The sequence below is a fragment of the Oncorhynchus tshawytscha genome, linkage group LG07 (genome assembly GCF_018296145.1).
Source record: "Oncorhynchus tshawytscha isolate Ot180627B linkage group LG07, Otsh_v2.0, whole genome shotgun sequence".
Classification (NCBI taxonomy): domain Eukaryota; kingdom Metazoa; phylum Chordata; class Actinopteri; order Salmoniformes; family Salmonidae; genus Oncorhynchus; species Oncorhynchus tshawytscha.
This window is the reverse complement of record NC_056435.1, coordinates 52,291,341-52,307,274: the sequence shown is the minus strand read 5'-3', so window position 1 is coordinate 52,307,274 and position 15,934 is coordinate 52,291,341. Positions and strand designations below refer to the sequence as shown.

Sequence of the window (15,934 nt, the reverse complement as noted above, 5' to 3'; positions counted from 1 at the left end):
TCTGTTGGTAACAGTTTATAATAGCAATAAGGCACCTTGGGGGTTTGTGATATATGGCCAATATACCACGGCTAATGGCTGTGTCCAGGCACTCCACGTTGCGACGCGCTTAAGAACAGCCCTTAGCCATGGTATATTGGCCATATACCACACCCACTATATTTATTGCTTAAATATACACTACTGAAATATTTGATTAAGGATGGTGCATTAAAAAGTGGTAAATAGTCATGGGCAGTCACTACCATCATTTGGGTTTTAATAATGAAATAATAAAGTCATCGTACTAAAAACAAATATGGAATATACTCTACCAAAATATGTTATTTAAAGATGCACTATGCAGAAATCACACTGGCATTTCCTGGTTGCTAATATTCTAATAGTTTGCCTAATTTCAGTTTATGTATAAATCGCTGTGAAATATATTTTCCAAAACCAAAAATATTGTATTTTCAGCTGTTTGAAGCTGGTGTACAAAACCGAAAGTAAAAGACGCATAACTAAATTTAAGAATGATTTGAATAAAAATAGTTAACATAAAACCGATTTACTGCTTCTTAGACTTGCTTTCAATGACAATGACAGACCACAGCTTAATAAGTGATAGTAATAGGCAGTCACTACCATCAATTGTTGTTTTCTGTGTTTTTACAGCATTCAACCCACATTAATGTTTTTTTTTAAATCGAAAACCGTGATTATTTTCTCAAACCGAAACCAAACCGACCTCAAAAAGCACTAATCGCTCAGCACTACTGGCCAGTAACACATGACTTATGTTTGAATAAGAAAACACTTAATTAAGGCCCAATATATGGTTAATAAGACTTAATAAAGACCTTTATGAGCTATGTACAGCATATACACCAGAGGAGCCTGGTGGGAGGGGCTAAAAGAGGACGGGCTCATTGTAATGACTGGAATGGAATTAATGGAACGTATCAAACATGGAAACCGCATGACTGACTCCATTCCATTGATTCCATTTCAGCCATTGCAATGAGCCCATCCTTCTATAGCTCCTTCCACCAGCCTCCTCTGATATACACACGTATAAACTACAACTTAGTGGCTAATATGTGTATCTTTTACCATAATTGAATTCAAACAACAGGTTTTTGCCCTCTTTTCTGTAAATTCATTACAACTGCCTGACAGGCAGATCGCCATCAAGTGGTGTTTCTTGCCACAATGATGGGGATTATGGGAAAATAAGTAATTTTCCTTCCACAGCCCCTCGAAATGCCACTCTAGGTCCGTAATGCACTTAGTGCCATAATGTTACCAAGGTACTAACAAAGTAGCTCAAAATCTATGAAATGTTACAGTGACTTGGTACTGTATTTTCTAAATGTTTTTGTTTTGTTTATTTATTTATTTACTATTGAATGCATGTGTGATATCCACTGGTGGGTGACGATGATATTGACAGGAGTCCGTTATTTTCATCCAGTCACATGCTAAGCTAACACTCTTCTATTCCAATAAGACCAGATCAATGGAAACCTGTTGAACCTGTATGTTAATGGTGATAATAATATATATGTGATGGAATTCGTGCTGATTGGTTGATAGAAATTTTGGGTGGGCCAAACTAATTGACTGTGATGTACACTAATATTGACTGAGTGCCAAATGTCCTTGAGTACTATGACTTTGACCAAAGGTCAGGGACACACCTTGCTGAGACTCACCAGGAACTCTATAGGACTCTCCTTGAGAGACACCCTCTGGTCTTGGTTTTACCTGCGGTATGAATGTAATAAGCAAAGAGAGACTCTGTATAGATGAAGGGCAACTATGCTTAATGTTTCTATCCTTGCTGAAAACAGAAAAGTGAGTGTTCAAAAGTTTTCTCAACTTAAAAATTTGCTATGCGAGTTTCTTCTTCGTATATATTTGCATTTCTTGTAAGTATGTGTCTCTCGGTATGTACATAATATATATGGGTATGATGCAGTGAAGGTCTTCTCTTGTCTTCATTGGAGCTACTGTAACTAAGCTATTTTTGCTACATCTGTTGAAATGTGGAAAGATGAAACTCATAGCATCTCATTATATTTGGGGAATAAAAAATGTCATATACCATCACTCTGAGAGAAGATGACCTGTATAATACAGGATGTTATCTGTACCCCTCCTGTCCCTGTCCCAATACAAAACTAAACAGGCATGCCATTTGGTAAATGAAACTATTTTGATGAATGCCATAATGGTGAGTACATGCCATTTGGTGAGAATTATGGTATATAAACCATTGAAGAGTGTGACTTGTATGAAAAATATGTATGTGACTAAATGTAATGTCAACATTAAAATGAAACTGTAAAGAACATAGTCATCAAAATAACATTTTAATCCGAAGCAGTTTATTTTTTTACACTGAATCATTCCATTGGAGGAAATGATCAATAGCTGCCTGTACCTGTTAAAATTGCCCTCAGTAAGATTGGAGTATTTACATTTCAATGGAATATTACTTCATAATAATCTTGTTTTACAAAGAACCTGAAATTCAACATTACATACATTTTTAGACTGCTTTTGGCAGGTGAAATATTGTTTACTACCTTACTTTGAGCATGCACTTGTTGTCTGCCTGTGTAACACGTTTTATCATTTTTTTGTACAGAGCGCATGGTCTTGTAAGTACTAGAGATTTTGATCCAGCTGTAAATATGCTTTATATAGTTGTCTTGCTGTGTTGATATGTCTGTCTTGTTTCATGGCTAATGATCCATTGTGTCAAAAAGAGGAATCTCACAAATAAAGAAGAGCTTTTATTGTTTTTACTCCGTTTGGTGTTAAGTAATATAAGATGCTAGAGGAAAGGTTCCAACTGATCTTAGGATCCATAGTTCATGTTTGTAGTGTTAACAGAAGAACCCATCCTGTATAACAGAAGCTAACATTGTGAATGTTATTGAGCATTGACATCCTATAGGCCAGTGTTCCTGAGGTGACACTAGTTTGGTCACTTCTACAGTGCTATTTTGAAGCAGCCCCCCAAGGAGGAAAGATTGTAGAAGTAGCTTACCAGTCCCTGAGTATATGAGCGGAATGTGCCCAATTTGAATGGAACGTGGAGCAAGATTCCCAAAGGCTAGATTGTCAGCCTTCTCACCCGCTCACTTCAGGAGCTCAGGGCATGCCTGCCTCAGCATTTGTTTATTTTACTTTTATTTAACTAGGCGAGTCAGTTAAGAACAAATTATTATTTCCAATGACGACCTAGGAATAGTGGGTTAACTGCCTTGTTCAGGGGCAGAATGACAGATGTTTACCTTGTCGGCTTGGGGATTCAATCTTGCAACCATTACTAGTCCAACGCTCTAACCACTAGGCTACCAGCCGCCCAATTTGCAGTCTACTTGTGTGTTGCTAATAGCCCCTTACTTTAGCTACTGTCATGGAGTTCGCTAAATATTTTCATATAGAAACTGATAAAACACACAGGTGCTAAATTAATGTGACTTACAAAGATGAGTACCAAGAGCAAGAGAGGGAGTGCGGTGATGTAGTGTCCACTGTTATGTGTAAGGCTTGGATACCACCTGCTTGTACACTCTAAAAATTAGGGGTTCAACAAGGGTTCTTCTAAGAGCCTCAGGGTTCTTGGCACTGAAAATTGCCCCCAAAAGTTTCTTCCAAGTACCCCATAGGAGGTGGGGTACATTGAGGTTGGGTGTTTTTGCAGGAACCTAACTGCCCAACTGAAACATTTGGATTTTAATTTGAAAGGACAGCAGGTGCAGGCACTTAATTGGAAAATGTTAAGATCTCCTCAATTTAAGGTAAGGTTTGTACCTTGTATTATATAAATGGATATTGTTTTATGATGATACCATATATCTTTTCATATTTGTGCAAATCATTCTAAAACAAAATGGACACCACAATTCAATGGATATCAATCAACAAAGAGCTAAGAATATGTAGGCTATAAGAATATTTTGAAGTCTAGCTGTATTGGGTGCAGGTGACTGATCTGCTCACTTTTGTGTGTAGGTCTGCAGGTATACAGATGAGGAGGCATACAAAGGTATGTCTATTGGTTTTGGTATGTTATGCAGAGCACATTTACTATCCTCTTCCCTTTTCTCTTCAATTAATATCCCATAGGCCTATACATTATGGACAAGGTATGGGTGTGAAAACAGTTTTTTTTCATTCACATTTACCACAAAGACCAAGGTACAGTTGAAGTTGGAAGTTTACATATACCTTAGCCAAGTACATTTAAACTCCGTTTTTCACAATTCCTGACATTTAATCCTAGTAAAAAAATTAAAAAAACTATTTTATGTAAATTAGGATCACCACTTTATTTTAAGAATATGAATTGTCAGAATAATAGTAGAGAGAATTATATATTTCAACTTTTATTTCTTTCATCACATTCCCAGTGGGTCAGTTTACATACACACTCAGTATTTGGTAGCATTGCCATTATATTGTTTAATTTGGGTCAAATATTTCAGGTAGCCTTCCACAAGCTTCTTACAATAAGTTGGGTGAATTTTGGCCCATTTCTCCTGACAGAGCTGGTGTAACTGAGACAGGTTTGTAGGCCTCCTTGCTCGCACACTTTCTCAGTTCTGCCCACACATTTTCTATAGGATTGAGGTCAGGGCTTTGTGATGGCCACTCCAATAGCTTGACTTTGTTGTCCTTAAGCCATTTTGCCACATCTTTGGAAGTATGCTTGGGGTCATTGCCCATTTGGAGGACCCATATGCGACCAAGCTTTAACTTCCTGATTGATGTCTTGAGATGTTGCTTCAATATATCCACATAATTTTCCATTCTCATGATGCCATCTATTTTGTGAAGTGCACCAGTTTCTCCTGCAGCAAAGCACCGACACAACATGATGCTGCCACCCCTGTGCTTCACGGTTGGGATGGTGTTTTTCAGTTTGCAAGCATCCCCTTTTTCCTCCAAACATAATGATGGTCATTATGGCCAAACAGTTCTGTTTTTGTTTCATCAGACCAGAGGACATTTCTCCAAAAAGTATGATCTTATTTCCCATGTGCAGTTGCAAACCATAGTCTGGCTTTTTTATGGCGGTTTTGGAGCAGTGGCTTCTTCCCTGCTGAGCGGCCTTTCAGGTTATGTTGATATAGGACTCGTTATACTGTGGATATATATACTTTTGTACCTGTTTCTTCCAGCATCTTCACGAGGTTCTTTGCTGTTGTTCTGGGATTGATTTGCACTTTTCGCACTGAAGTACATTCATCTCTAGGAGACAGACCGCGTGTCCTTCCTGAGCGGTATGACAGCTGCGTGTTCCCATGGTGTTTATACTTGTGTACTATTGTTTGTACAGATGAACGTGGTACCTTCAGGCGTTTGGAAATTGCTCCCAAGGATGAACCAGACTTGTGGAGGTCTACAATTTTTTTTCTGAGGTCTTGGCTGATTTCTTTTGATTTTCCCATGATGTTAAGTAAGCAAAGACGCACTGGGTTTGAAGGTAGGCCTTGAAATACATCCACAGGTACACCTCCAATTGACTCAAATGATGTCAATTAGCCTATCAGAAGCTTCTAAAGCCATGACATTTTCTGGAATTTTCCAAGCAGTTTAAAGGCACAGTCAACTTAGTGTATGTAAACTTCTGACCCACTGGAATTGTGATTCAGTGATTTATAAGCGAAATAATCTGTCTGTAAACAATTGTTGGAAAGATGACTTGTGTCATGCACACAGTAGATGTCCTAAACGACTTGCCAAAACTATAGTTTGTTATCAAGAAATTTGTGGAGTGGTTGAAAAACGTGTTTTAATGACTCCAACCTAACTGTATGTAAACTTCTGACTTCAACTGTATGAATACGGTTGTGTGCATGTTTTCTTAATCATCTGTATAATACATTTTTTGGGGATTCACAGACTTCACTCTCCCTACACCTCTGATGAATATAACAGGAAACCTGTTCAATCACCATGCACTGCAACATCATTCTGGCTATGGATATGGAGAACATCAACATGCCAGAAAATATACCCATTATACATGAGGCTGTGCTGGGAGTTTACCTCATATTTAGATTTTTAAATTGTGCTTTGCCTCTTAAATCAAAATAAACACTGACACCTATAATATTATGTTATTGTTGTTATTTTTATGCATATTAATTAATAATACAAATATTAGGGAGGGGGTAGTTCAAAAATGAACCCCAAAAGGAACCATTAAAATTAGTTATTAAAAAGGGTTATTCTAAGAACTTATTGGGGTTTCCCCACAGTTTCAATTTGAACAACCCCGGAAGGATACTCCAGGAACCTTTTTTGTGTTTAGAGTGCACCTTTGAACTACATTATGTATGATATGTAATGTTTAGCTTTAATAGTTCTCTGCAGTGTTAATCCCAGGGTTGGGTAGCATCTGAGAAGTCCATCCAGTTTGTTTACAATAAATGTTGATGACACAAGCTGGTGAACATACAGTACATGTATGTCTGATTCACACTATAGGGCCAACCCAAACTACTATGCTGGCTCACATATTTTCTTTTCACATTGTTCTGTTCAGACTGGTTCCAGCAACTATGGTGGATACTTAACCAGGCCAACTCAGTAACATAGTCAAAAGTTTACACATGCACCTTAATTTTCTGTGTATGAATGGCATTTCAAAATAATTTTGCCAACTGAGAACCGCTACTTGAAAAAATTGTACCTTGACACGAACAAAAACTGCAGTAATGTATTCATTTAAAATGTGTTATGTATACTGTACATCTTAATAAAACACAGATAAGTTTCTTGTTTTACAAAGATATAATAGGGAGAGAAGGGATTGTTGACTAAATATGTTTAAATAACAACATAATAAGTTGTCCATGATCAGCATTTCCCGATTACCAAATAACCAAAGCCTAATGACCAGCTCTGACATACCAGAGACAGCTCAGCTTATCTGGTTTAGTTGTTAGCGACTTTGCCAATCTCAATGACCCCAACAGCTCGGTCCCAGTGGAAAAGTACTCCCAGGAAAATATTCTGTGTTGTTTTCCTCTGTAGCAGCTCTTGCCACAATAACAAGCTCATACAACAGGCCTGACTGGCTATCCGTTTATTTGTGCTATACTTTTTTCAGCCTCCTCCATCCCCCTATTCTCAAGGCAATGTATGAAGATTATGATGAAAGTTGTGAAGGGTAGTTACTAAGAATGAATTGTTTGACTAGTTTGTTGTGATTGTTGGTCTAGGCTACTCATGACATCTCTGCTTTGTTCTGGGTATGCAGCAGCTTAGGAGCATGCTGTCTGAGGGGAATACTGATCAGTCTGCCGTTACAGCACAGACCCAGACCACTGCGAGGATGGGGGAGGAGACAATGGTAATGGAGGGGTAAGTACGTTATTATGTTTGTTCTGCATATTTCACTCTACAGTATCCAAATGGTTTAGTATTGTCAGGTAATTGTGCTATATAGCCATACATTTTAACCTGAAATTGAGAAAAATGTCCACTGTTGGTAATCCTACATGGGCAAATTAATGAAGCTTACTACTGGTGCCAAGTAAGGATCAGCTGAGTAGTTTTAGGCTGTTACACACTGGGAGAACAATGGATGCAAAATTAGAACTTCCTCAGACACTTGTGAGAATACCACGGGACAAAGGTATCTCTGTGCGCAACCTGAAGATACAGCATTATCTATGCCCAACTCCTTGCAGATGACGGAACGCCTATTGGCACCAAATCACTTTAAAGAGGTGGGGTGTTGTGGTTCACTAGGTTCAGAAAGTACAGAGTGAGTGATTAGGTTCAGAACGTACAGAGTGAGTGATTAGGTTCAGAACGTACAGAGTGAGTGATAGGCTATTTAATTGGAAATTAAGCAATGAGAACATTTATCAAAATTGGTGCTTGTCTTTATGATTTTTAACAAACACCTAAATAAACAAGGTTTTGGTATAATTTTATTAACCCAAAGACTGCTGTGTGCTGGTGACCATGACTAGAAATTTCCCAAAGGATCACAGTCATAACCTGCCTGCCCAGGACATCAGTCTGGTGAAGGGCCAAAAGAAGAGCCAGTTGCTGCTAGACCGTGGCCAGTGGGCGAACAAGCTAGAGTTCCTCTTGGCCGTGGCAGGCACCTTGGTGGGGCTGGGGAACTTGTGGAGGTTCCCATATCTGTGTTACAAAAATGGAGGAGGTAAGGGACGCTACCACACGCTCGAGACAACTGCACACTTTGTCTGAACACTACTACTGCATTTACACTAGAGTCATGGACTAAGTGAACTTGATTGCCATGTCAACACCATGGGAAAGAATAACCTTGCTATTCTTATTATTTATGTTTATCTTAATTAATATTTGACTTGATATGGTTGTAAGGTACTGTACTGTCTTTCCCCACAGGTTTCATTATGATCGTAGTGGGTGTAGTTGGTGACACTTTACATTAGGGTACCTTTTAAGGGAGTTATATAACTGTTTATAAACTACATATTAATTAACTAATGATTAAATGTCTTGGAAACCCTTTAACCATAGAGTCTAAGCCCTGTCTAAGCCAGGGAACGGGGGTTCTAATCTAACATATGGAATTGTTTTAAGATGGTCATACTAAAGATCATTTAGCTATTTGATTTGGAATTTTAAGACCCCTTAAAGTATAAAAAATATGTACAAAAATTAGTGGAGGAAACATTGAATTTGCCATTACTGGTATTAGCCAATAGAAACACATTGAATAACGGATTCACTACATGGAACAACAGATAGCCCCCCCAAAAATCTAAAGGAAGTTTGTTCTGAAGTGTCTGTCTTATATCTGAGAGATATAAGAAGGACCAGGAAACTATTAGAATTGTTTTTTACATGTATTTATCTCCTTATTTTAGGCACTAAAGTACAATATCTCCATATATAATTCCATACATTTTTAAAACTGGTACCAGGGACCTTCAGACAAATCTTGTGGCTTGTGGGCGTCCTAGAGCAAAATGGAGAAAACCATCAAGTTCGTGAGAGTCTCATCATTAAATGTTTTTGTGAAAATACCAATTTTCGGGGAAGTCTCATGGTCTGACAAACTCTGCTCCAGTTCTGCCACTTTTTCACTGGAAGGATGATATCTGCGGATGTGATGGATTGAGACGCAGCCCATGCAAAAAAAAACATATCTCTAGCTTGAACAGACGGATTTTGATAGGGATTTTTGTATTATGTTAATTCGATTTCCATGGGGGCGAGGAAATTGTAGGTTAAGGATTAAGGGTACCTTGTGTTACCTGAGCTTGTAAAAATTGTATAGCTTGTGAAATTGAAGCAACATTTGATCTCCTCTGGTATGGCTTGATAGGAAATGTTTGATACCGATACCTACATTGAATGCATTAAATAGGTGTGGGGTGTGAACAGTAAAAGGGGAAACAAGTATTAAGATCACTTTATTGTACACAAGGTCTTTACTAACTTCCGCTTTTAACCCAACCCCTCTGAAAATTGTGTGGGGTGCATAGCTCAAGGGCACAACGGCAGACAATGGCATGAAGGAATTGATACCAGCAACCCTCTGGTTGCCAGCTCACTTCCCACCAGATTATTCCCGTCGGACCCAGCATATATTTATATCAGTGGGTAGGTAGAGACTTCAGCTTTCTCCTCATATGTACACAAAAAATGAAGGTATGGCACATTGCACAAGCCCTGCATGTTTAAAATATCCTATTGGATATCAGAGCGGCGGTAACTCACCAGAACTACCAGCATTACGACCAGGAATATGACTTTCTCAAAGCGGATCCTTTGTTCGTATCACCCAGGGCAATTGAACTGATTCCAGAGGCCGACCCAAAACAACGCCGGTAATTGGAGTGGTATTCTAGTCCGATTTAGGAGGCGCGCACACCACCCACCGCTCCCGAGTATATTACTTGCTAATGTTCATAAATAACATGTTCATGGATAATAAAATTGACGAGCTCAGGTCAAGGGTTGCTTTCCAGAGAGACATCAGGGATTGTAACATACTGTACTCTGTTTCACGGAAACATGGCTCTCTCGGGATATACTGTCTGAATCGGTCTAGCCATCTGGATTCTCAGTTCATCGCGCCTACAGGAATAAATATCTCTCCAGGAAGAAGAAGGGCAGGGGTGTTTCATGATTAATGACTCATTGTGTAATTGTGATAACATACAGGAACTCAAGTCCTTTTGTCCACCTAGAATATCTCACAATCAAATGCCGACCGTATTATCTCCCAAGATAATTTTCTTCGGTTATAGTCATGGCTGTGTATATCCCCCCTCTAGCCGATACCACGACGGCCCTCAAGGAACTTCACTGGACTTTATGCAAACTGGAAACAATATATCCTGAAGTTGCATTTATTGTAGCTGGGGATTTTAACAAAGCAAATTTGAGTAAAAGGCGGCCTAAATTCGATCAACATATTGCTTGTAGTACTCACGCTACTAAATCACTCGACCACTGTTACTCCAACTTTCAGGATGAAAGTGCAAACCACCGCATTTAACGATGGCAAGGTGACTGGGAATATGGCAGAATAGAAACAGAGTAGTTATTTCCTCCGCAAGGAAATCAAACAGGCAAAACGTCATTATAGAGACAAATTGGAGTCTCAAGTCACACGCTCAGACACGAGACATATGTGACAGGGTCTACAGACAATCACGGACTACAAAAGGAAAACCAGCCACGTCGCGGACACCAACGTCTTGCTTCCGGACAAGCTAAACACCTTCTTTGCCCACTTTGAGGATAACACAGAGCCACTGACGCAGCCCGCTAACAAGGACTGTGGGTTCTCCTTCTCCATGGCCAACATGAGTAAGACATTTAAACGTGCTAACCCTCGCAAGGCTGCGGCCCAGATGGGATCTGAAGCCGCGTCCTCAGAGCATGCGCAAACCAGCTGGCTGGTGTGTTTATGGACATATTCAATCTCTGCGCAACAGCACCTCTTCAACCACAGGAGGCTGAAGAAATGTGGCTTGTCACCTAAACCCTCACAAACTTTTACAGATACACAATTGAGAGCATCCTGTCGGGCTGTATCACCGCCTGATACGGCAACTGCACCGCCCGCAACCGCAGGGCTCTCCAGAGGGTGATGCGGTCTGCCCAACGCATCAACGGGTGCAAACTATCTGCCCTGCAGGACACCTACAGCCAGCACCTAATGTCACAGGAAGGCCAAAAAGTTAATGAAGGACAACAGCCACCCGAGCCACTGCCTGTTCACTGAGTTATCATCCAGAAGGCGAGGTCAGTACAGGTGCGTCAAAGCTGGGACTGAGAGACTGAAAAACAGCTAAATGTCACTTTAATAATGTTTAATCTAATAATAATAATAATCTTGCATTACTCATCTCATATGTATATACTTTATTCTATACTATTCTACTGTATCTTAGTCTATGCCGCTCTGACATTGCTTGTCCATATATTTATATATTCTTAATTCCATTGCTTTACTTATTGTGTGTATTGGGTATATGTTTTTTTTTGTTAGATATTACTTGTTAGATATTACTGCACTGTCGGAGCTAGAGTAGAAGCATTTTGCTAATAACATCGGCTAAACACGTGTATGTGACCAATAAAATTGGATTGGATTGGTTTTAAAATGGCTGTGTTCCAATGGGAATTTGTCCGTGTTTACAGCGCCACCATTAGGTAAAAGATTTGAAATGTTATTTTCCAACAACAACAAAAAATACACTCCCTTTGGAACAGTAATTGGTGACATATTTTATCTCGTAACAAACCGCTCAAATCTCTTTTCGGGACACCCCCCCACCTTCATCTGAATCCCACAGTTCTTACCTTTTTAACTGTAGTAAACATGTGTTTGTAGGACTTATAGTTGGAGACCGAATTGTACTTAATGAGGGTAGTATTCAATATTATGTGTCATTTAACAAATGCCACCAGAGGGGGTCAGAGCAAATTTCCTGCAATTGTTCACATTTTGCATTGTCTTATGTGTGTTTCTGGTGATATTTGAGTTACTCAAACATTACAAGAAAATCAATGGGCTACAAAACCTAGCTAAAAGACCTTAGCTGACATGGGCTAGTTAATCTAGATTTCTAAAAAGTTATAAATAGGAAAACTGATGATGCACTACTCAATTTTGAAATTGTGCCTTGTGCATTCTACTATTACATCTTTCAGGAGTAAGTTGAAAGCCAGACTGAGTTCCTTAAAAAAAAAACTTGCGCCCTCTAGGCCCCACAGTTTGGGAACTGCTGGTCTAGACCATGTGATTAACATTTTATGAGGTTGGCATGAAGGGCATCCTCCACTCGGCATGTGGATCAAGTTATGCATAACAACACTTTGTAACCTTCCTCATAGGTGCATTCCTGATTCCCTATGTTCTGTTCCTGCTCTCCTGTGGGATCCCCATGTTCCTCCTGGAGACAGCCATGGGACAGTACACCTCGCAGGGCTGCATCACCTGCTGGAGACACTTCTGCCCTCTCTTTGAAGGTTACTACTGCAAGAATAGAATTTCATATAGAATCCCTGTGTGTGTGTGTGTGTGTGTGTGTGTGTGTGTGTGTGTGTGTGTGTGTGTGTGTGTGTGTGTGTGTGTGTGTGTGTGTGTGTGTGTGTGTGTGTGTGTGTGTGTGTGTGTGTGTGTGTGAGAGAGAGAGATAAATAATGGTATAATTTATAAATAATGGTATAATTTAGCTATAATTTATAGCTGCAAGAACATTTCATTTTAGGGACCCTCATAGTACAGTACTGTGCTGTGCTGATGGATTTTGTTTTGTAAATAGCAGGTGACGCCAAGGGGAAATATTCCACACAATACAGTGGGGGAAAAAAGTATTTAGTCAGCCACCAATTGTGCAAGTTCTCCCACTTAAAAAGATGAGAGAGGCCTGTAATTTTCATTATAGGTACACTTCAACTATGACAGACAAAATGAGAAAAAAAATCCAGAAAATCACATTGTAGGATTTTTAATGAATTTATTTGCAAATTATGGTGGAAGATAAGTATTTGGTCAATAACAAAAGTTTATCTCAATACTTTGTTATATACCCTTTGTTAGCAATAATTTTGAAACCTATATTTAAAAAAAAATTGTGAGAGGTTATTTTCCTTGCACCACAGAGCCCCCAATTCCTCCCTGTAGGCTTGTTGTTGGTAGTCAACCCTACTACTGTTGTGTCGTCTGCAAACTTGATGATTGAGTTGGTGGTGTGCTTGGCCACGCAATCATGAGTGAACAGGGAGTACAGGAGGGGGCTGATCATGCACCCTTGTGGGGCCCCAGTGTTGAGGATCTGCGAAGTGGAGGTGTTGTTCCCTACCTTCAGGACCTGGGGGCGGCCCGTCAGCAATTCCAGGACCCAATTGCATAGGGCGTGGTTCAGACCCAGGGCCTCGAGCTTAATGATGAGCTTGGAGGGTACTATGGCGATGAATGCTGAGCTATAGTCAATGAACAGCATTCTTACATAGGTATTCCTCTTGTCCAGATGGGATAGGGCAGTGTGCAGTGTGATGACAATTACATCGTCTGTGGACCTATTGGGACAGTAAGCAAATTGAAGTTGGTCTAGGGTGACAGGTAAGGTAGAGGTGATATGATCCTTGACTAGTCTCTCAAAGCACTTCATGATGACAGAAGTGAGTGCTACGGGGCGGTAGTCATTTAGTTCAGTTACCTTTGCTTTCTTGGGTACAGGAACAATGGTGGCCATCTTGAAGCATGTGGGGACAGCAGACTGGGATAGGGAGAGATTGAATATGTCCATAAACACACCAGCCAGCTGGTTTGCAAATGCTTTGAGGACACGGCTAGGGATGCCATCTGGGCCGCACGTCGGCCACGGAGAAGGAGAGCCCGCAGTCCTTGGTAGTGCGCCGCATCAGTGGCTCTGTGTTATCCTCAAAGCGGGCAAAGAAGGTGTTTAGCTTGTCCGGAAGCAAGATGTCAGTGTCCACGACGTGGCTGTTTTTCCTTTTGTAGTCTGTGATTGTCTGTAGACCCTGTCTTGTGTCTGAGCCGTTGACTTGAGACTCCACTTTGTCTCTATACTGACATTTTAACTGTTTGAATGCCTTGCGGAGGGAATAACTACTCTGTTTCTATTCTGCCATATTCCCAGTCACCTTGCCATGGTTAAATGTGGTGGTTCGCACTTTCACTTTCAGTTTAACACAAATGCTGCCATCTATCCACGGTGTCTGGTTATGGTAGATTTTAATAGTCACAGTGGGTACAACATCTCCTATACACTTCCTGATAAACTCAGTCACCGTTTCAGTATATTTGTCAATACTATTCTCAGAAGCTACCCGGAACATATCCCAGTCCAAAACCATCTTGAAGCGTGGATTCCGGTTGGTCAGACCAGCGTTGAATAGTCCTTAGCACATGTACTTCCTGTTTGAGTTTCTGCCTATAGCAAAGGTGGAGCAAAATGTAGTCGGGGTCAGATTTGCCGAATGGAGGGCGGGAGAGGGCCTTGTATGCATCCCGGAAGTTGGTGTAACAGTGGTCTAGTGATTTAGCAGCGAGAGTACTACAGTCAATATGTTGATTGAATTTAGGCAGCCTTTTCCTCAACTTTGCTTTGTTAAAATCCCCAGCTACAATAATTGCAACTTGAGGATATATTGTTTCCAGTTTGCATAAAGTCCAGTGAAGTTCCTTGAGGGCCGTCGTGGTATCGGCTTGAGGGGGGATATACACGGCCGTAACAACATTCCCTCAAAGCCAACCTCATCAGGGTGGAAAACACAAAACCTGCAAACAGGAAAGTGTGAACATTTACATTTATATTTAAGTGCACTTAGATTTACATTAGTTTTGTTTATCCCCAGGGATTGGTTATGCCACCCAGGTGGTCATTGCGTATGCTGCAGTGTCATACATCATCATCCAGGCCTGGGCCTTCTTCTACTTGTTCTCCTCCTTCAGTGCCGAGGTGCCATGGGCCAGCTGCAGAAACCCCTGGAATACAGGTAATAACAGAAACATGGGTAATAACAGTCAATAACACAGGTAATAACAGCAACATGGGTAATAACAGTCAATAACACAGGTAATAACAGTTTGTAACATGGGCAATAGCAGTTACAAATATATGCATATTGACATATACAATAGGTAAATTACACAAGCAATGACAGGTAATAACAGGTGATAACACAAGTAATAACATGTAACAGTTAATAAAACATGTATTAATAGTTAATAACATTAATACACAGCAAATAAGTTAATTACATAGGGAATAACAATTAACCCTAAAGGACAACACACACCACGCCGATTGTCGATCTTCTGTTCGTCTGCTGCTTGTTCGGCGTGGTTTGTTTTTGGGACCACCTGCTGATGGATGTCTGGCTCCCAACATTTTTGTACGATTCTATATGAGGAATCGATTTGCACTCATTTTGCAAATTACATCCGGCACTCTGTTCAGAGGTGCTAAGTACTATCGGTTGGCAAAAGCTATTGGTGTGTCTGAGCCTTAAAAGTGGCAACATGTTTATATACTTAAAAGTGCCAACTCCAAATTGGTAATGATTGCGAAGAGACTGTCTGTCAAGCAGTAACACATTTTTATTTTATTAACCTTTTCACACCTTTATAGTCAAATGTGATGTACGCTTTTCATGTTTTAAGTTATTTTTGATCAATATCAATCACAAAAACTTGTCATAAACCTTTGTCTGTTATTCATTCAAAGTTTTGTGTTCCTCTGATACTGAGAGGCTGAGAAATTGGCGATTCAGTTAATCTGACATACTGGTGTGAACTAAGATGGCCGCCGATATGGCTGCCACTGCCATATTTAACTTTTGACTCTTGACTTTGAATGCTATGGGTTATCAACTCAACTTGGTGGGGAGACATATTCTGGAGGGTAAATCATTTGGTATTTATATTTTTGAG

General features: G+C 40.0%; 1 protein-coding gene across 2 annotated transcripts in view; it reads left to right on the top strand.

The window, feature by feature from the left end:
• The first annotated feature begins 7,257 nt into the window (after positions 1-7,257).
• Positions 7,258-15,934, top strand: part of LOC112254800 (sodium- and chloride-dependent GABA transporter 2-like) — a 37,585-nt gene continuing 28,908 nt past the window's right edge. The window contains exons 1-5 of one of the 2 annotated variants that reach the window (XM_042324605.1): positions 7,259-7,371; positions 7,989-8,185; positions 8,395-8,442; positions 12,367-12,501; positions 14,857-14,997. In XM_042324605.1, coding sequence (XP_042180539.1) covers positions 12,417-12,501; positions 14,857-14,997 — 226 coding nt within the window. In that variant the 5' untranslated portion in view covers positions 7,259-7,371; positions 7,989-8,185; positions 8,395-8,442; positions 12,367-12,416. Of the gene's footprint in view, positions 7,372-7,988; positions 8,186-8,394; positions 8,443-12,366; positions 12,502-14,856; positions 14,998-15,934 lie in introns of both variants that reach the window. The other variant, XM_042324604.1, reaches the window with a different exon arrangement.